We start from the raw sequence: 20091 nt of genomic DNA on the forward strand, positions 1-20091 counted from the left end.
GGATTCATTGAAACTGTGGAAAAGCACTGGCTTAACTCCACACATTTCTCTGATTCTGCAAAAAAAGTAAACTCCAAGTTCAAAGCAATTAGAAGAGGTCTGAAAACATGGAGTAAGCATTATTCCCAACTGAATAAAATTATTGATAATTGTTGTTTCTATGTGAAGTTACTTGATGGGCTAGAGGAACAAAGACCATTATCGAGAATGGAAGGGAATTTTAGGAATTTTCTTATCAAACATACCAATAAGCTTCTGGAAGCAAAGAGAATATACTGGAGAATTAGGGCCAACATTAGATGGGCAAATCTTGGAGACGAAAATACAAAAAAAAATCATGCCATTGCTACACAAGTTTTTAGGCATAACTACATCACATATCTTATGACAAGGGATGGGCTACAAATATTTGACCATGATCATAAAGCTGCTATACTTTGGCATCTTTCAAGGAAAGGATTGGCTCTGAAAGCAGTTGCACACAGAATTTTGATATATCCCATCTAGCCATGCTTGATGAACTCTCTGACCTTGACATGCCTTTTTCCAATGAAGAAATTGATGATATCATCAATAAAATGCCCAATGACAAATCCCCTGGGCTTGATGGTTTTAATGGTCTATTTATGAAGAAATGTTGGCACATTATCAAGCATTACTTCTATAAGTTCATCAATGACTTCCACAATGAAAATGTCTCCCTGGCTCCTGTTAACACTGCCTACATAACTCTGATACCCAAGAATGATAGTCCTGAAACTCCTGATGATTATAGGCCTATATCTCTTGTAAGTATGCCTATCAAAATACTTACTAAACTTCTTGCTAACAGAGCACAACAGATTATTATATCTAGAATTAGCAAGAATCAATATGGTTTCATTAAAACCAGAAATATTCAGGACTGCCTTGCATGGAGCTTTGAGTACATACATATGTGTCATAAATCTAAGAAAGAAATTATTATATTCAAGATCGATTTTGTGAAGGCATTTGACAAAGTCAATCACAAGGCCATTTTATTTATGATGAAACACCTGGGGTTTAGCAACAAATGGATTAGATGGGTTACTTCTATTCTATCTACTGCCACTACTTCTATAATCCTTAATGGTGTACCTGGTAAGTGCATTCAATGTAAATGTGGTGTTAGACAAGGACATCCTTTCTCCCCTTTGTTGTATGTTATGGTTGGTGAATTATTGCAAATTATGGTCAATGAAGCTTGGATAAATGGAACTCTATCCTTACCAATTGAGACAAACTATACAGAATGCTATCCAATCATACATTATGTTGATGATACCCTAATTATACTCCCTGCTGATGAGGAACAGATCAGGAGATTCACTGAGATCTTAGAAGACTTTTCCAAATTTACAGGGCTTGTAGTAAACTACAGTAAATCATCTATGGTGGCAATTAACATCTCTGATGATAAAGCTCAGGAGCTGGCTGATACTTTCAACTGCAGAAAGGAAGCCATGCCATTCACATACCTTGGACTTCCAATGGGATCAACCAGGCCCAAAGTTTCTGATCTGATGCCCATGGTATCTAGGCTTGATCACAGACTATCTGGTATAGCTTCCATGATGACTTATTCAGGGAGACTTGTTCATCTCAAATCCATAGTTGCTGCTCTTCCCATATTTGCTATGTGCTGCATCATAGTTCCTTTCACCATATTGGGTCATTTTGAAAAATCGGGTAGAAATTTTCTTTGGTATGGAAAAGGCATCAACAAAAAGGAAACTGCCTTGTCAAATGGGATAATGTTTGTCTTCCAAAAAAAGCAGGGGGAGTTGGAGTGCTAGACCTGAGAATACAAAACAAAACTCTGCTCACCAAATTCCTATTCGAGTTCTTTAACAAGCATGATATTCCATGGGTGAAACTAATATGGAACAATTACTATGGAAATGAGGAGGTACCAATTTTCCCCACCAAGGTGGGATCATTTTGGTGGAGAGACTATTGCTCTATCTTGCAAGAGTTCAAAGACATGACTATATGCTATGCTGGTAATGGAAACACAATCAAACTAAGGTCTGACAAATGGTGCAATCATGTATTGTCCTACACAATGCCTCAACTATATTCTTTTGTAAAAAATGTTGACATCACCCTTGCATCTGCTAGTAACATATGGATGACAATGATTTCTATGATATGTTTCACCTGCCTATGTCTTCCATTGCAGCACATCAGAGTAATAACCTCAGAGAATTGATTAATAGCAGAGATAATTAGCTCTCACCAGACACATGGAAATTTTATTGGGGTGGATCTAAATACTCCAATAAAAGAATATATCTGGAATACATAGGGAATCCCACTGATGCTCCTAAACCCTTCCATTGGATATGGAAGTCAAGTACCCTTCCTAAATAGAAATTCTTCTTCTGGCTTTTGCTACAAGACAGATTGAATACTAGAGACCTACTTCATAGGAAGAATTTCTACATTGAGACTAGTAAATGTGTGTTGTGTGATGATGAGCCCAATGAACATCTAATGCACCTCTTCTTTAGCTGTGATTTCAGTTAAAACTTCTGGATGAAGATTGATATCAATGGAATACTGATTTCAATCTCACAGAGATGCTCCTGGAGAGCAAGAAACAGAATACTTCTGGTTGCTTCAAAGAATGTTTGATAGCTGGATGCTGGAGTCTATGGAAGCATAGGAATAGCATAATTTTTTATCACAAGTCCAAGAGTATGGCATATTGCCTAGCCACATTCAAGGAACACTTCAGCATGATCATAAAGAAAGCAAGACCTGGTTTGAAGGATGGCATGCAAAGCTGGCTGGATTCTTTGTAGATTATTTGATATCTTTATTTACCTTCACCATGTACATCCATTTGTAACTATTCCATCATATTAATGAAAATCAGAGTTACAGTGGGGGCCTTCCCCACTGTTTTTGCTCAAAAAAACATTCATAAACCTACTAAGTGACTGAGAGCAGAGCAAGCTGACTATAACAAATTAAACATAAGCTAATTTTATGGTCTCTGCTAGTAGATCACGACACAACAAAGCTTATTTTCATTTTCAAAATGGACAGCAACATAAGCTATTTTCATTTTCATTTAAAAATCCTCATTTTCAAAATGGACATCAACTACAAATTAAAAATCCTCAATTTCATTTTCATTTACTTTTTATTTTGCCACATGAACTACAAATGGAAATCAACTACAAAATTAAAAAACCTCAAATGGAAAGCAACTACAAATTTAAAAATCCTCAATTTCATTTTCATTTACTTTTTTTGCCTCGTGAACTACAAATGGACATCAACTACAAATTTAAAAAACTTCAAATGGACAGCAACACATAAGCTAACAAATGCTACTGCTCATGAACTCAATTTGGACACCCTACATAGAAAAAATTGGCCCTAACTAAAGAACAACAGGAAAGGAGGGGTGGCTCACCGCGCATCGGGGTCAGGGTCGCCGGGGCTGAGGGGGTGGCATCGGGGTCAGGGGTCGCCGAGGCTGAGGGCGTCTTCTCCTCCTCGCTGAGCCCTGTCGATCTGCAGAGACCAATCCTAGTCAGAGAGAGAGAGAGAGAGAGAGAGAGAGAGAGAGAGAGGGAGGGAGAGAGAGAGACCTGCCGTCGGAGAGAAGATGGCGCCAGTGGTGGGGACTGCACGGGGGAGCGGCGAAACGGGGGGAGGGGCCGGCCGGGGGCGCCACAGGGGGAGGGGGTGACGGGAGGCCGGTGGCACGGGGGAGGGGCGGCTACGGCGCGCGTCGACGGCGGCGTGGGAGGGTGCGGCGTCGGCGGTGGAGTGAGCTGAGAAAGGGGATCAGATCAAGCGAGAGTGAGAGAGAGGAAAGAGATGGGTGCAGTGGCTCTGTATAGGCAACTTAGCTATAGCGCGTCTTGGCAAAACGCGCTATAGCTAAGTTAGCTATAGCGCTTGCCAAGCCAAAACGCGCTACTGCTAACTTTTTTTTCTTTTTTTCTTTCTTTTTTTTCTTAGCTATAGCGCGTCTTGGCAAAACGTGCTATAGCTAAGTTAGCTATAGCGTTGCCCTAGCCAAAACGCGCTACTGCTAACTTTTTCTTTTTCTTTTTCTTATTTTATTTTTATTTTTATTTTTCTTTTTCATATTCCACAAACTTCCTTCCTTTTTATTTTATTTATATTTCTCTTTTTATTTTTATTTTTATTTTTATTTTTCATATTCCACAAACTTCCTTCCTTTTTCTTTTTATTTTTCTTTCATTTCATTTTCCACAACTTATTAGTTCCTTTTTCTTTTTCTTTCATTTCATTTTGCAAAACTTCCTTTCTTTTTATTTTTCTTTCATTTGCACTTTTCTTTTTCTTATCTTTCTTTTGCACTTTCCTTCCTTTAATTTGGTGTGTCGTTGGAGCAATACCACTATTACCCTCCGGATAATAATTAGTATAATATATATTACATCATTTGACCGCTAACGTCGGTATACAAAATAGACACACACAAAATTTGTGGATTAGTTTGTCAGCTTGGGCGACGACGACGCTTCAGACTGATCTTCTTTCCTCTTTTGTTCCTTGTCAAATAATTGAGCCCATGGTCATGACTTTTCCTTCTCCAGGGATTACGATCTTTCGTTGGTAATGTAGTCTTCATTCTTCTTTTGACGTATGTTTCATCGTCATTAGCATCATCTTCCCTCATCGGATCACCGTACTGGTCATAGTCTTCCTCGTTGGCGACTCCATCCATTCCGGCGATGCTCCTTTTGCTTCTCCTCACGACAACACGGCTGGGATTGATCGGATCAGTTATGAAGAAGCATTGTGTCACATGTTTAGAGTGTACCCATGGCTCATTTTTGGCGATGGCGTTGACGGTACCGCTATCGGAGTCGGGTATACACATGGTAGTAAAATGTCGGTTTTCTCTCTGTACATTCTTAGCCCATCTGACATGAAACATCGTCACACTATGCAATCCAGAGTAGTTAAGCTCCCATATCTCTTCGACCCTTCCGTAATATCTTTCAATTACATTCCCGGTCATGGCTTCCATCGTCACCCCTAAGTTTTGGTCATCACTGTTTATATCTTTCTCCTCCGTGTAGAACGTGTATCCGTTGATATCGTATGCTTGATAAGTCGCGAGGTTGGTCGAGGGGCCATGTGCTAAGGCGTATATGAGCGTTCCGTTCGGACAACCCTCTTCCGGGGGATTAGCCAAAACTCGCTCTTTGAACCAACACAAGAAAGTGGAGTTGTGCTCTCAAATAACTTCAGCATCCGTCCTGTGCACCCCACGGTCACGGTACTTCTTTGCGATGGTCTCTTTGTGCAGTGTCACGAAATCTTCTGGCACATCTAGGTGTTGTAGCACTACTAAGTTTGCCCTATCAAGGTCGTCTTGTCGGCCCGAGCGTAACACATTCACATCCCTATGACCGTTGGCGTGACCTTCGCCTTCAGGCCTTCCACAGTGCTTGTTGACGGGCAAACCAACAACAGGGTCTCCGGTGCCTACTAGATAACTCTCACAGAAAGAGATGCACTCTTTGGTCAGATATCCCTGGGCTATGCTTCCATCTGGACAGGACATGTTACGAATGAATCCTTTGATGACGCCATTCATCCTCTCGAACGGCATCATGTTGTGCGGGAATGTCGGCCCTAGGTCGATGATGTCATCCATGATGTGGACACATAGATGCAGCATGACATCAAAGAACGCGGGCAGGAAGTACATCTGTAGCTCATTCAGTATGACAACAATCTCTTCCTGTAGCCTATGGAGTTGCTTCACACTGATCGACTTTCGAGAGATAGCATCAAAAAGTGGCAATAGGTCAGTAAGCGTCTCACGCACATGTGTGTCCATAGTCCCTCTAAGTGCAACCGGGAGTAACTGCGTCATCATCACATGACAGTCGTGAGACTTCATCCCACTGAACCTTTTTTTCTTAGTGTCCAGATATCTGCTTATCTTCCCACAGTATCCAGAACTAACTTTGATTCCGGCAAGGCACTTGAACAATTGATCGACCTCCTTCGGATCTAAGGTGAAGCAAGAGGGGGGGCAATATTGTTCTTCCTTCTTGTTTACTTTTTTGCCCCTGTCTTCCGTCTCCGTCTCCGTCTCGGTCTCCTCTGACGACCTTTTACCGGGCATTTGGAGATCTTTCCTGATATTCAAAAATTCCAAGTCTTTTCTTGCCTTCGCCCATCCTTGGTCCTCTCCGGCATGTTCATCAATGTTCCAAGCAAACTCTCAAGGATATTTTGTGTGATATGCATTTGATCAAGGCTATGAGGCGTGTCAAGTATGGACCAGTATTCCAAGTCCCAGAAAACAGATCTCGTCTTCCATACCTTCAGCAGGGGCTCCGGCGCCTTTTTCTTCGTCTTTCCCGGCGTGGGGCACTCTTCCCAGTTCTTCAATAACTTATATATTTATGCACCGCTACGCTTACGTGGAGGACCTCGATGCTCAGCCTTACCATTGAATAGATCTCCACGCTTTCTCCACGGGTCATCCTTCTCGAGCCATCTTCGATGCCCCATGTACACGATTTTCGAAGACCCGCCATCTTTCGATAACTGCAGAGAAGTTGTATCATCCATGCACCTCGTGCATCCGCAATATCCGTGGCACACCTGGCCGGAGAGATAGCCGTAACCGAGATAGTCCTGCACCGTCGTGATCAGCACGGCTCTCATGTAGAAATACTCTCCTTTGTTTGCATCCCATGTCTTGGCCGGCATTGTCCATAAGGTTTGTAGCTCCTCTTTCAGTAACCCGAGATACAGATTTATATCATTTCCTGGTTGTCTCGGCCCTTGAATAAGCATAGCCATGTGTATGTATTTTTCCTTCATGCACAACCAGGGGGAAGTTGTACATCCATACAAACACGGGCCATGTGCTATGATTGGTGTTCTGGTTGCCAAATGGATTCATGCCATCACTACTAGTGCCAAGCACGGTGTTCCTTGGATCATTTGCGAAAAAAATCAAATTCAGCATTGAATGCTCTCCACTGGCTAGCATCTGCGAGGTGTCTCAGCTTCGGCTCATCTCCGTCATTTGGCTTCACCCTCTACGCGTGCCAGCGCATAATCTTTGCTTCCTTAGGATCTATGAAATACCGTTGTAGACGCGGAGTGATCGGAAAGTACCATACATTTGTGGAGCTTTCTTTCCGGCCTTTTTACATCGTGAAGCATTGCACTTTGGACAGATGGTTTTTTCCGCGTGCTCGTTTCGATATATGATGCAATCATTGATGCATGTGTGATATCTAATGTGTGGCAGATCAAGAGGGCACACGATTTTCTTTGCCTCCTCGACACTAGTAGGACACAGCCTTCCCGCGGGAAGAACCTTCTTTAGATACTTCAGAAGCTCATCCAGGCTTGTATCTGTCCATTTGTTTTTTGCCTTCGCCTTTAGAAGTTCTAGTGTGAAACTCAAGCGGGTCACCTCGGGATTGCAACCATCATACAAAGGATTCATCGAGTCTACCTCCAGTTGCGCCAGTTTGGCCTCCTCTCTAGAAGCAGCTCTGTCGCTAGTCGTCTTCTTGCGAAGCAGGTCTCGAACATGCGGGTCCCGCATGGCTGAACTTAGTAGCGACGAAGACGGCGGCGTGTCCGCGTCTTCTCCGCCTTGAACTGCCTCTTCGCCATCGACATTTCCGAGGCCGTCTTCCTCTCGGGCACATAATCGGTCATCTCTTCGTCTGGTGGCCCCATGTCGTTATTTCCTGCCCCGTCGACATCCTCATCATCATCATCATCTTCTTCACTTATCCACCGAGTATGGCCATGCATGAAACCATGCCTGAGCAGGTGCGCCTTGAATGTGCCACCCTCAAAGGGGTCGAGCCTGACTATTCCTTTGCATTTTCGACACGGACATAAAACATCCTTCAGTCTTTTTTCATACATGTCGTCCACAGCGGATTGCCAGTATCTTTCCACCATCCTCCCATTGACCTTCATGATCACCTGCACGCGGAGCAAATATTATAACCACGTATATATGCATGCATGGATCAAATTCATACAAAAATTCGGCATGACCTTCCCTAAACATAGGACATATTGAGTTTGCCCGAAATTCGCCGAAACGGAATTGAATCGACATTTCGGCAAAACATAGGCAACTCATGTCACTCACATGCCACACACAATTCAGTATATTCATATCGCACATAGTTTCGGTCCTAATCGGAAACACACATATTTCCATTCTTGCACAACTCTTTTTTTGCTCACCTATTTGTCGAGAGGGATATCGAGCACCTTCTTCTAATTAGCTAGTAGCTCTAGATAGTGAGGTACCTACATAAATATAGCTCCAACTAGCTAGGGAGAGAGAGGTATGAGAGGGAGGAGGGAGGGCATTAATGGAGGGGGTGGTGGAGGGGCAAAGAAGGGAAGGGGAGAAGGGGCAAAAGAAAGGAAGAGGAAGGAGGGAGGGCATTAATGGAGGGGGTGGTGGAGGGGCAAAGAAGAGAAGGGGAGGAGGGGCAAAAGAAAGGAAGAGAAAGGAGGGAGGGCATTAATGGAGGGGGGTAGGAGGGGCAAAGAAGAGGGGAAGCATTGAAGAACAAGCAAGTGCAAGAGGGAGGGGAGAAAGAAAGGGGGAGGAAGAAGAGGCGTAAAAGGTGGCAGATATTTTGGCTGGAGACCATAGCAGTAGCGCGGGGCACCAAAGCGCGCTACTGCTATGTGTGCCAGCCAAAATATCTACTGGTAAGTAAAACTAGCTATAGCGCTTGTCCAAAACCCACGCTACTGGTAAAAGATTACACATAGAAGAAGTAGCAGTAGCGCGTCTAGGTGGACAGGCGCTACTGCTATTTTCTTAACAGCCGGGGGGTGTGGTGTGGCTAACTTACCAGTAGCGTGCCCGCTTGAAACCCACGCTACTGCTACGCTGTCCTAGTAGCGCGCTTTATAACAGACGCTACTGGTACTTATCAGTAGCGCGGGGTCCTTAACACGCGCTACTGGTAAACTTCTATGTATAAGCCTTTTCCTAGTAGTGAGTGGTGGAGTGAACCCACTATATAAAAAGGTCCAACTCTTCCTTAACTAGTAATGTGGGACTAAACTTTAGCACCACACCACCGCTTGCCATTTTTCTCGTGGGCTCTTTGAGACTTCACAATTTGCTAATGAGCCAAGTCCATTTAGTCTAACACTTATAATGTCTCGCCCTTCAAAAAAGCGTACACTTTCTCGCAGACCGGACAAATATTTAAAATTGTTTTCACTTATGATTAGTTAAGTGAGGATTCCATTCGAAGTAACGTAATGTGGGACTAAACTTTAACACCACACCACCGCTTGCCATTTTTCTCGTGGGCTCATTTGAGACTTCAGAATTTGCTAATGAGCCAAGCCCATTTAGTCTAACACTTACAATGTCTCGCGCTTCAAAAAACATATACTTTCTCGCAAACCGAACAAATATTTAAAGTTGTTTTCACTTATGCTTAGTTAAGTGAGGATTCCATTCCAAGTAACGTAATGGGAGCACCATCTTCAAAACTTCTTTGGATTCGAAGTTTTTGGATAAAAGGTCACATTCTTCTATATCATATGATTGGGTAAATCAGGCCAAATCATAGGTGAAATAGTTTGATCGGGTCGACCAGGTCAGGCCTATCATGAGTGAATAGAAAATTCAAAATCTACATAACTGTTCCAATGGAAATACTTTGTTTAATTTTACCACTTCTACTAGGAGAAGCCTCTTTAGTGCTAGCTGAACGCAAAGTAATGACTTTTGTGTCACGACCACGAAGAAGCCGACACGTCCGCAGGCGCCGCCAACAGCGAGGAAGAGTAGTGCACGGTAGGTCGCCGCCGCTCGGGTTCCAGGAAGATATCGCTCCTCCCCTCCCGTCGACGCCAAGCTTGGTGGGCTCAGCATCTTCGGTCGATTAGTCGCTTGTCAGCGACGTCGAGGCGGACAACTTCAGTTCCCGGGGCTCCGGATGCGGAGGTCACGGAGGCGGAGCTGGAGAGCACCAAGACGGAACTGGAGACGGTGAAGCTTCAGTTCTCGGGGCCGATGGCCGGAGACAGGGGTCGGACGGGACCGGACGTCGGCGATCATTTGAATTAGGTATTAATTATACTCCAGAACCCGCCTAAGACAGCTTTAATGTATTTGTAATGAAATCCGTCATGTTTATATGAAATCCGACTGTGTTTATATGAATTCCGGATTTGTTTGAACAAATTTTGTCTGGTTTGAGTTGTGAAAATGTATGCGGCTAGCGTTGGATGGCTACCTCCCGCATCCGTGTACGCGGATCGCCCCTTCCCCTCCCCCGGTCCGCGGATGGATGGGGGACGTTTTTTGCGGGGTGCCGTTGGAGATGCCCTTAGTATGAACCCAAAGTGATGGCTTTTGTGCAACGTCAAAAGGGTCCTGTTGTAGTGATTTTACGACAAGCTAATGAGCAGCCGATCACCTAGTTGGATTCAAAGTCAAATAAATCAGCTGTAGAATCAATTAACAACCTATATACCGCAATGTTTGAACCAATTAAGAAAAGATTGCTGAAAAATTGGGTATGGCTGTGCATCGAGCCAAAATGAGAAGTCACGCCATTGTCCAGTGGTCACTTGTGATATCCTGTCGTTTTTCTGTTTTTTTCCACTACACACTTTTGGCTGATAGTAAAATATGTGCGGCGTGAAGATTTCCTACCGTTTTCCTTCAAAAAAAATTGACCCAGCATATCATGGAGCCATTTTTCTATTGTTGTTGAGAGTCCTGAGACTCCCTTTGTTGTTTCTGTCAAAAGGTGTTCCCTCGCGGATTTCATCGACGAAGAAAGCGGCAAAAGTCATCACAGGCGCTCAAACGGAAGCTTCGCTGCACCCGCATTCCACATTCCGCACTCCACTTGTACGCACGCACTCCTCCCGGTCTTGGTCGTCGTCGTCCGCATCTCTCCACCCCGCCGCCTCACATCCTCCTCGGCTCCTCCTCCGACGACGAGCCGGGCCGGCGGCCGCACGCCGCTCAGGCGAGGTAGGGGCTACTGTACCTGCCTGCCCTACAACTCATCCGCGCCCCACCGCCACCCTCGCCAGTCGCCACCTTGTACGTTCCTCCTCTTCCTCCCCGAAACCATCATGCATTCAAGGTGTTTGGCCGGCGGACCATTCCATAGTCGCGTGGTTCCGTCGAGTGCGTTGTACTTGTACATTTCCCTGCGCCAAATCTGAGTGATATCAATCGTGCTAGATGATTGGCTGGACACTCTATCCACAACGATTTCTCCTGGAAAATTGTTCTTACCAGTAAAGTCACACTCTTGCTTGTTTTCTTGTGTGGATAAACCGTGGATGTTTGGGTCCCCTGTCTTGCTCTTATTTGCTAGGCTGCTGCTGCCCGTTTCTTGTTTGCCGTAGTTGTTTAACTAATCTGCAGCCATTATTCTCTCGCATGAAAAAAGTAGACCTTACCGACGGATGACCGATGAAATAGTTTAGTTTTAATATATAAAAGCAGGAGAAATACCTGTCCTGCTTGTCTTGGTTCGCTGTCTTGCTCTCACCTGCTGCTGACAGCTTCTCGTGTGCTATAGTTTAAAATTTTATCTGGAGCTATTAGTTCCTTTTTACAAAAAATAAAGACCCTACCAGCAGATGACCGAGGAATAGTATAAAGGCAGGAGAAATACTTGTTGTTTCAGAGAAGTGCCCAGGCAGACGCATCAAACTTCTCAGCAGCCTCTGCAGCACTATTGCTCTGCAGGGTCTTCTTCAGCTTCTGCGCCGCAAGGAAGAATGGATAGGCTAGATGGCTCTGCGCGCCTTATGATCGTTTCGGATCTTGACCAGACGATGGTGGGTATCTCAGTTCGATCCTTTGGTTTGCCCAGAAAGAACGAACCCGGACTGTTGTGTCTGAACAATGTTTGACTTTTTGGATTGTGCACTTGCAGGTTGATCACTGTGATCCAGAGAACTCGGCCTTGCTCCGTTTCGAGGCGCTCTGGGAGTCTGAGTACTCCCAGGATTCTCTGCTGGTGTTCTCAACTGGAAGAACGCCGGTCAGTTACAAGGGTCTGAGGAAAAGAAAGCCTTTGCTCACACCGGACATCACCATCATGTCTGTGGGCACTGTGATAGCATATGGCCAGGAGATGACTCCGGATGTTGGCTGGGAGGAATTTCTGAATAACAAGTGGGATAGGGATATTGTTGTTCAGGAGACAGCTAAGTTCCCTCAGCTAAAGCCACAGGCATGTCCAATGAGTTGCCTGTCTAGTTTTTCCTGGGTTTTTTCAAATTTTACTACTAGCTGAACTAAGATATTTATGTTACTTTGTCTTTGTGCGTTGCAGCCAGAGAGGAATCAGGGTCCTCATAAGGTCAGCTTCTTCGTCGACAAGCAGGGTGCTCAGGAAGTGATTAATTATCTTCCTCAAAAACTGGAACAGCTTGGGGTAAGACAAGGCAGGCCTTGGTGACCTTCTCTTTTCTGTTCTTTTTGACAGGGTTTTGTTAAGATCAAGTATTGCTTAGCGGTGTTTTATTGACTTCATTGCTTTCTTTCTGTGATCAGCTATATGTGAAGATAATCTATAGTAGCGGAGAGGCCCTAGATGTATTGCCACGAGGTGCAGGGAAAGGGCAAGCTCTTATATATTTACTCGAGAAGTTCAGTTCGAGCGGAAAACCACCGAGCAATGTTCTTGTGTGTGGTGACTCTGGCAATGATGCAGATTTATTCAGCGTTCCATCTGCCTATGGTGTCATGGTCAGTGCATAAGCAGTTGCTTGGTTTCAGTGTAGTTCATTGTTGACGATGATTACTATATAAGCTTATTACAGAGTTTTGGAACCATATTCAGGTTAGCAATGCCCAAGAGGAGCTTCTTCAGTGGTATGAAGAGAATGGAAAAGATAACCTTAAGTTGCTTCATGCAACTGAGAGATGCGCTTCCGGTATCATGCAAGCTATCGGTCACTTCAAACTAGGGCCTAGTTTTTCTGTAAGAGATCTTGAATTCCCATATCCGAAGGTAGACACCATCAAGCCTGCAGATGTGGTGGTGAAATTCTATGTTCTTTACGAGAAGTGGCGGAGGGGTGAGGTTCAGAAGTCTCCATCAGTTGTACAATACTTGAAAAGCATTACTGTAAGTACATTTCCTTGTCGAACTCTTAGATTAACCCGTTTAATGTTTGTTCATACCATTCTTTTTAATATGCCATTTCTTTTGTACACAATTCCTTTTAATATTACTGATCCCAATGCTGCACGTTCGAACTGGGATCTGGACCCATTTATGATTTCCGAGGACCAAATTTTGGTTGTTTCTTGAGCTTACTTTAGATCAATCGTCTATTTTGGATAGCTCCAGAATGGCACACTGATACATCCTTGTGGAATGGAGCGGTCACTTCATGCATCCATTGATGCACTGAGTTCATGCTATGGTGACAAACAAGGCCAAAAGTTCCGAGCATGGGTGGACCGACTTTTTACATCGCCGATCAGTACAAGTAACTGGTTGGTGAGGTTTGATAACTGGGAAATGGAAGGTATACTCGAACTCTTCACATACTGAAGTTATTCCACGCCATCAGTTATCAGTTTGTTCAAACCTTATTGACATCATTTTTCAATTGTAACGAGCCCTTTCCATAATCTTGGGATGCGCCACAATTACTCATCTTGTGTCATCTCATTGATTTGTGTGTCGATGCTAATGCTTCTGTCACACTCAGGTGATGTGCAATATTGCTGCCGGACAACTCTTCTGCTGAATACGAAGGTAAATTCTCGCTTTCCCCCGGAAATTCTTGCGCACCATGCAGCTATATAGAATCTTTTGCACACAGTTTATGCTGAACTACCCAACTGCCTGAACTCGCAGCCTGAGACTCCAGAGGGCTTGGAACTGACACACATCCACAAGACCTGGCTTGAAGGATACTCAGCTGGGAATGATCATACCTTCATCTTATAGATCATTTAACCACTCACCATATATGCACGGACCCTCTCAGAGTCGCAATAGATTTACAAATGTACTGGTTCTTGTGTAAATGGATCTCTCGGCTGATTCAAACTACTGTACTGTTCTGACGCTCCCAGAGAGGGTCAATCTTCATGTTGATCTCATGCACTAATAAGAAATGTTCAATGGTTCTATCTCATGAACTTAATGAGATCCATAAGTTAAGTTCTTAGTGCACCAGAATGTTGTAATTACAGAGAATAATTTCTCGATGTACTTGATGCTCACAAGCTGGTGCATCTAGGAACAGAATCTTGCCCATGACAGTTGAAGCTGTTAATCTGTTCCTGACAGATAACTCCAATGTTTCCTTAGGTTGCCGAGGTTGATTTTTTTGGAAAACGACCCTTGTCTCTCTCAACACTTTCGTCCACATAAACATCAATGCCAGAAATTCTGCCTTAATTGGTTTGTAAATGACACCTTGCTTGTTCAACCTCTCAATGACTTTATGCAAGAATTCGCAAAAAATAAAAAAATAAAAAACTTTCTGCAAGGACAAATGCAACACATTCATGACATGTGCAAATAGATGACACAAAATGAAATACTCCCTCCGTTCCTAAATATAAGTCTTTGGAAAGATTCCACTATGGACTACATACGGAGCAAAATGAGTGAATATATACTCTAAATTGCATCTAGATACATCCGTATGTGGTCCAAAGTAAAATCTCTACAAAGACTTATATTTAAGAACGGAGGGATTACAAGACAACACATGCTTCCGCCAGCGGCGTTGAGGCGACACCGAGGCTGCAGGTGGACGGTGGATCGGGGGATGGCCTGCAAGCTCCGAGGAGGAAGATTCTCCTCCAAGCCGTGCTCGCCGGGCGCTGACCAAGCTCGCCGCCGCCGAACTCCGGGTTTTCGGAATTTCGCTGGCGTGACCGCAATTCCTGCATCGGCTAACTCCTCCGCGAGTGCTCTACGGCATCATGGTCGTTCGCCAGTTTGGTTTTGGACGAAAAAAGGTTAGCAGTGACCTTTTGTGCCCGTTCGAAAGGAATCTTTTGCCGAGAGCTTCTTTCGGCCGCTAAATTTTAGAGCCAACGGCGGGTTCTCCTCAGATTTTTGAGCAGCTAAACCGAATAGAAGTTTGGCTAGCTGTTGCTTAACTCCTCAAAAGGGGATCTTTTAAGGAATTAAGCCTTTGTATGGGTTCGGCTAGAGATGCTCTAAGGCCTTTCACTATGTTATCGATGCTATATTGGTCAAAAATGTGCCACATCATCACCAATGCCCAAAGAAAAATGTATGGCACCGCTCCATATAAATGAATTAGTAATTGATAAACAAGTCCACTGTCTTTTTTTTAAAGGGAATATATTTAATATCGCGAAGATACCAATTACACTCAGCCTCTGCACCAACAAGATGTCACGAAGACATCCAGGATGCACACAGCCCAAAAAGTAAAACAAAAAACAAAAAACAAAGGTCTTGCCATAGTGATCAACTCCTCTCAGCAACATCACACAAACCAACCCCAGAGACAACACCTGGAAAACATAAACGGTCTCCAAAAGCGACGCCTTCAAGAAGGAAACAGTGCACAAACGCCGTCGTCGCCCGATTCAAGATCATAGGTTTTCACCCTGAAGGGATTCGGCTAGAGATACTCTAAGGCCTTCCACTATGTTATCGGTGCCATATTGGTCAAAAAGGTGCCGCATCATCACCGATGCCTTAAGAAGAAAAAAATTATGGCATGAGCTCCACAGTGGAGGACACCGCTCTGTATAAAGGAATCGATAAACAAGTCCACTGATCCAGCTGCCAGTGCCCTTCGAGTTAGCTTGAAGAATTTGGCATCGGAGCACCCACTTGCTCCGATGCCCAGATTTCTTTTTTTTTTTTTTTTGCTCCGGCTGGGCTATGTACCGAAAAAGGCTTTCACCCGCTTTATATATAAAGCAAATCACCAGAGCCACAAGATCCAACAAAGGTTTACACCGCACTCACACAGGTAGCACACAAGGTTGGGCTATGTAGGGCATCGGTGGCCAAAGACTAGAAAATGAATTTCGCATTGATTTTGGTCATAGTGGAGGGCCTAAGTCTGTTATAATCGGGGAGAGGAAGAGAGTTGCAAACTTGGGGAGAAGAATCCTGAGCTGATATAAACTTGGTACTGTATTTTTATGTCTTGTTATTACATTATAAACTTCTATAATACGACGATCACGAACGGGTTCAGAGTTCTGGTAGCGAATGCATATGTTACAAATACATTACACACGTGGAAATTTAGGAACAGAGCATAGTAGTACCAGTAGTATCTTGCTTGCGTTGCGTGTAACAACGAGTGCGCATATCCTTGTGGTCTACTACTAGTAAGACGCTAAAGTCGGCGACGCAGGTTTCTGGCTCTGCCCCATGGCAGCCGCACAGGCACCCACAAAGGCGGCGTTGATGTAGGTGGCCGGCTCGGAGTGCGCCGAGTCCCCCCTGTTGTCGCCGAACTGGTCGTTCTCGTCGGGCCCTCCGACGATGGCGCCGACATGGACGTTCGGGTTGGGGTCGCTCGTGGGCAGCCACGAGGAGAAGCCCTCGTTGCAGGGGACCCTCCTGCTGAGGACCTTGATGGAGGGGATAGACGCGGCGCGGTGGTGGATGCGCCGCGGGAACGCGCCGCCGAAGCCCACCATGTACGACATGCCCATCGGGTTGCTCCCCAGGATATAGTCGACCTGCAACAACAACACCGGATGCAATGATGCGTTGTCGGATCGGATGGATCGGATACTGAATGACGGGTGCGATCACGGTCAGGCGAGAAGATGTTGGCCGACCTGTGATGCGGCGAACGAGGCGATCTGATCCGGGGAGAAGCTTGCGGCGCTGCAGCGGACTCCGTCGGAGACGCCCCAGGACTGGAGCGTCTTGGAGTAGATGGAGAGGACGAGGGCCGCGGTGGTGGTGTACTGCATGTTCACCGAATCGCGCGTGAAGAGAAGCGCTCCTGCAGCACATACCACATGTGGAGAAGATGAGAGGTTTTGGGCTGTTCTTCAGAATTCAGACTGAGGCAGGGAGGTACGTAATATACCACGAGTTGTGCGTATCTGCGTATTGCCGCTGTCAGGCATGAGGGCGCAGACGAAGGAGTCCAAGTTGGTCTTGTACCTTGCTAGCTCTCTCCTTCCTTTCAAATACTCCTGAAATCACCGTGCAAAAAACAAAAAACTCCTGAAATCACCGTGCAAAAAACAAAAAACTCCTGAAATCAATATGGTACAGCGCGCGGTACGGACTTTGGCTGAATGACTGTACCCATGGAGGCAGAATCAATGTGCGACCCACCTGTGTTGCGAGCATCTGGGCTCCAACCTGCTTGTTGTCCCAGCTGAACTCGTTGACAGGGTTGCTGGACCCCTGGTTGTCACGGAGGAAGTTGAGGTACTTGCCGTCCTTGGTCGCCCGGTAGAGCCACGCCGAGGCCCAGAGCAGCTCATCCTACGGTACTTAGATTGATTAGATTTTGTTTGTCAACCAACCAATAGATCGACCCAGCAGTGAGTGGATTTTGTTTCTCTACTACTTACCTGAAAGCCGGAGTAGGAGCAGTAGAAGGGGCAGGACGACTGGAAGGACCCCCTGTAATTGTTGGCCAACTCAAAGAGCTGACCAAAGCCAAAACAGTTTTGCTAGGTCGACTTAGACTTCGTTATGTCTCATTCGATGTTATATTCCATTGATCTTGCATTAAGATTCGTATAAAAAATTCTTTTCAATTTTTTTCTTTTTCTTCTCATATACTATATCACTTAAGTGAGACTTGGTTAAGTCTCAGTCGACTAAGACTTAGACACACCCAAGCTAAAAACACAAACCGTTATCGTGATTCTTTTACATTTAACTAACGAGAAACAACACCACATGCATGCTTCGTGCGTACCGATTTGGACGCGGCCAGGAGCCGCGACGCGAACGCCTTGTCACCGTCTTCCTTGAGCACTAGGTAGGCCGCTGCGAGCGCCGCAGCCGCCTCGCCGGCTGCCTCCGACCCAGGCGAGTCCCCGGTGATCTTGTACAGAGTCCTCGGCGTGTCCATGTCCTCCGGCCGCTCCCAGCACCCGTGGTCCGCGTTCCCGTCCCCCACCTTGTGAAGGCAACAACGATGAACGAACAACAAAATAAATCTAGTCCGTCTCATAGTTTCATTGATGTGCTTGTTCTTTATAAACGTTGAATTGGTAGTAAACCAGTTACCAAACCTGGGTATAGAGGGTGGTGGGAGATGTGTGTGCGCGGAGCAGGAAATCGGCGCCCCAATGGATGGCGGCACGGAGGTTGCCCAGCTGCCCCGCCGCCGCCACGTCGCCGCGGTACTCGATGGCGCTCCAGCTCAGCAGGGTCACCGTGAAGGCCATCGGGAACCCGAACTTGACGTTGTCGCCGGCGTCGTAGTACCCACCCGTCAGGTTAACCTGTGATCGGCATATATCACTAATCAAATTTCATGTTTTTTCTTTCATTCTTCTGGCTCCTATTCCATTCATTAATGGGTCTGTCTAGGACACATCTAGATGTGACATAGTTATGTCACATCTAAACTGATGTCCACTCTGTTTATGATCTATTTTTTGTCCTAATTTTTTTGTTTTTTGTTGCTACATTATATACTTGTGAAAGCTTAGATGTAACATCCTTAAAAAACATTTAGATGTGAATTAGACAAACTGTTCATTAATTGCCTCAAGTATATATTTCACACTGGCTCCATAGTGTACCAAAATATGGTCCGCTTTTGTTTTGCATGTGCTGAAGAGAAAACTCACAGTATCTAGATTAAACACACAGATTCGAACGAGGAGAGCAGCAGTGGCTCATGATCACAAGTTAGCTATAAGAGACCATACGTTTTCAGGTCGGCCGTCGGCGAGCGCAGAGTTGCCGCGCCACCTGGCTCTCTGGTTAGCCGGCAGCCGGCCCGACCGCTGCCCCTCGAAGAACAGGATGGCCTTGGCCAGAGCGTCGCCATAGTCGGGCGAGCCGAGGCACAGGCCATCGCCTCCAGCACCAAGCCCTACGTCGAAGCAGTGCACAACCAGCATCATTGCCACCACCAATGCCTTAACCGCCATTGTCGCCATCTGTCTAGGTTGTAGCTAGCAAACAATGTGTGTGTATGTAGCGTGTAAGCGCGCGCGCGTGGCTTCTTTTCTTTTCCTTGTTGTGATGGATGCAAAGTGCCATGGGCTTGAGCCATGTATTTATAGTGTGATGATTGTGTGATGAGAATCGAGATTCCATCCATGGAGCTGCATGCATGTGCATGTGGTGTGCTAGCTGGGGCAAAGCAAACGCAAAGAGTGTAGCATTTGTGCACTAATTTGCCCTAGAAATGCTTGACCTCCTAAGGCTAGTCATAGTGGGAGTAACTTAACTAGTAACATAGCGCACTTCATGAAAATTCTGCTTAGAGCATGGTTAATAGTATAGCCAGCTGCTGGCTATAAGCCAGTGCCATGTCATCTACAGTCCATCTTATAACCAACATGTACAATAGTAGATCAAAAGAGTGTACTATTTTTTTATTATGTGGCCCACCTTTCATTCTCACAAAGTGCCTAGGAGGACGTGCTAGAGCTGGCTCTTCACGAAGAGCCAGCTTACCTTCTCTCTCCTCTTCTCTTTCCTCCAACTAAGCAGAAATATACTAATTTATTCCTTATAGTCCGCTGACTCGGCTCTATTGTACTTGCTCTTATGTGGCAAGTAATTAATGAGAGGTGGTAACATAATATTATGTTATTATGCATGACACTACTATTATGTTATTATGCATGACACTACTATTGTACTTACTGTAACATAGCGCTTTCCAAGACAAGATGAGTCTACGAGGTAATAAATGAAGCCATCTATGATACTAATATTATGTTATTTTGCATTATGAAGGAAGGTAGTAACTTAGACTAGTGTCATATGCATGACACTAGTCTAATTTACTCCCCACTATGATCAGCCTAATAGTAAGGCCCATGCCCATGCCCATGCATTTATCACACTAGTGCACATTTTTGCATCGCACACGGCA

At 45.1% G+C, this 20091-nt stretch overlaps 2 protein-coding genes across 6 annotated transcripts; one reads left to right on the forward strand and one right to left on the reverse strand.

Moving 5' to 3' along the window:
• Nucleotides 1-10806: 10806 nt before the first annotated feature.
• Nucleotides 10807-14177, forward strand: LOC109762595 (probable sucrose-phosphatase 3). Of its 5 annotated transcripts, none has more exons than XM_020321465.4 (9): nt 10813-11113; nt 11659-11862; nt 11961-12260; nt 12363-12464; nt 12584-12778; nt 12873-13160; nt 13380-13566; nt 13753-13799; nt 13902-14177. In XM_020321465.4, the coding sequence occupies exons 2-9, from the start codon at nt 11803-11805 to the stop codon at nt 13992-13994; spliced, it is 1272 nt and encodes a 423-aa protein (XP_020177054.1). In that variant the 5' UTR covers nt 10813-11113; nt 11659-11802; the 3' UTR covers nt 13995-14177. The 5 variants fall into 5 exon arrangements, with proteins under 5 accessions (XP_040254960.1, XP_020177054.1, XP_020177053.1 ...); XM_020321464.4 differs by having other exon boundaries at nt 11662-11862; XM_020321466.4 differs by having other exon boundaries at nt 11709-11862.
• Nucleotides 14178-16142: 1965 nt separating this feature from the next.
• On the reverse strand, nt 16143-19135 carry LOC109762594 (endoglucanase 20-like). Its single transcript, XM_020321463.2, has 8 exons — nt 18911-19135; nt 18266-18478; nt 17947-18150; nt 17594-17671; nt 17352-17504; nt 17098-17206; nt 16841-17010; nt 16143-16738 (listed from the first exon to the last, which is right to left on the reverse strand). Exons 1-8 carry the CDS (start codon nt 19133-19135, stop codon nt 16379-16381), a joined length of 1512 nt encoding a protein of 503 aa, XP_020177052.1. The 3' UTR covers nt 16143-16378.
• Nucleotides 19136-20091: the final 956 nt, after the last annotated feature.

This window comes from Aegilops tauschii, chromosome 1, assembly GCF_002575655.3.
Source record: "Aegilops tauschii subsp. strangulata cultivar AL8/78 chromosome 1, Aet v6.0, whole genome shotgun sequence".
Taxonomy (NCBI): domain Eukaryota; kingdom Viridiplantae; phylum Streptophyta; class Magnoliopsida; order Poales; family Poaceae; genus Aegilops; species Aegilops tauschii.

Bases quoted from the DNA above. Each gene is read 5' to 3' on its own strand.
- LOC109762595 (XM_040399016.3), top strand. From the start codon at position 11,803: ATGGATAGGCTAGATGGCTCTGCGCGCCTTATGATCGTTTCGGATCTT. The intron at 11,863-11,960 runs GTGGGTATCTCA...GTGCACTTGCAG, and splicing joins CGGATCTTGACCAGACGATG to GTTGATCACTGTGATCCAGA. The intron at 12,261-12,362 runs GCATGTCCAATG...TGTGCGTTGCAG, and splicing joins TCCCTCAGCTAAAGCCACAG to CCAGAGAGGAATCAGGGTCC.
- LOC109762594 (XM_020321463.2), bottom strand. From the start codon at position 19,135: ATGGCGGTTAAGGCATTGGTGGTGGCAATGATGCTGGTTGTGCACTGC. The intron at 18,479-18,910 runs GTATGGTCTCTT...TGCCGATCACAG, and splicing joins CCGACGGCCGACCTGAAAAC to GTTAACCTGACGGGTGGGTA. The intron at 17,672-17,946 runs GTACGCACGAAG...GGCTTTGGTCAG, and splicing joins TCCTGGCCGCGTCCAAATCG to CTCTTTGAGTTGGCCAACAA.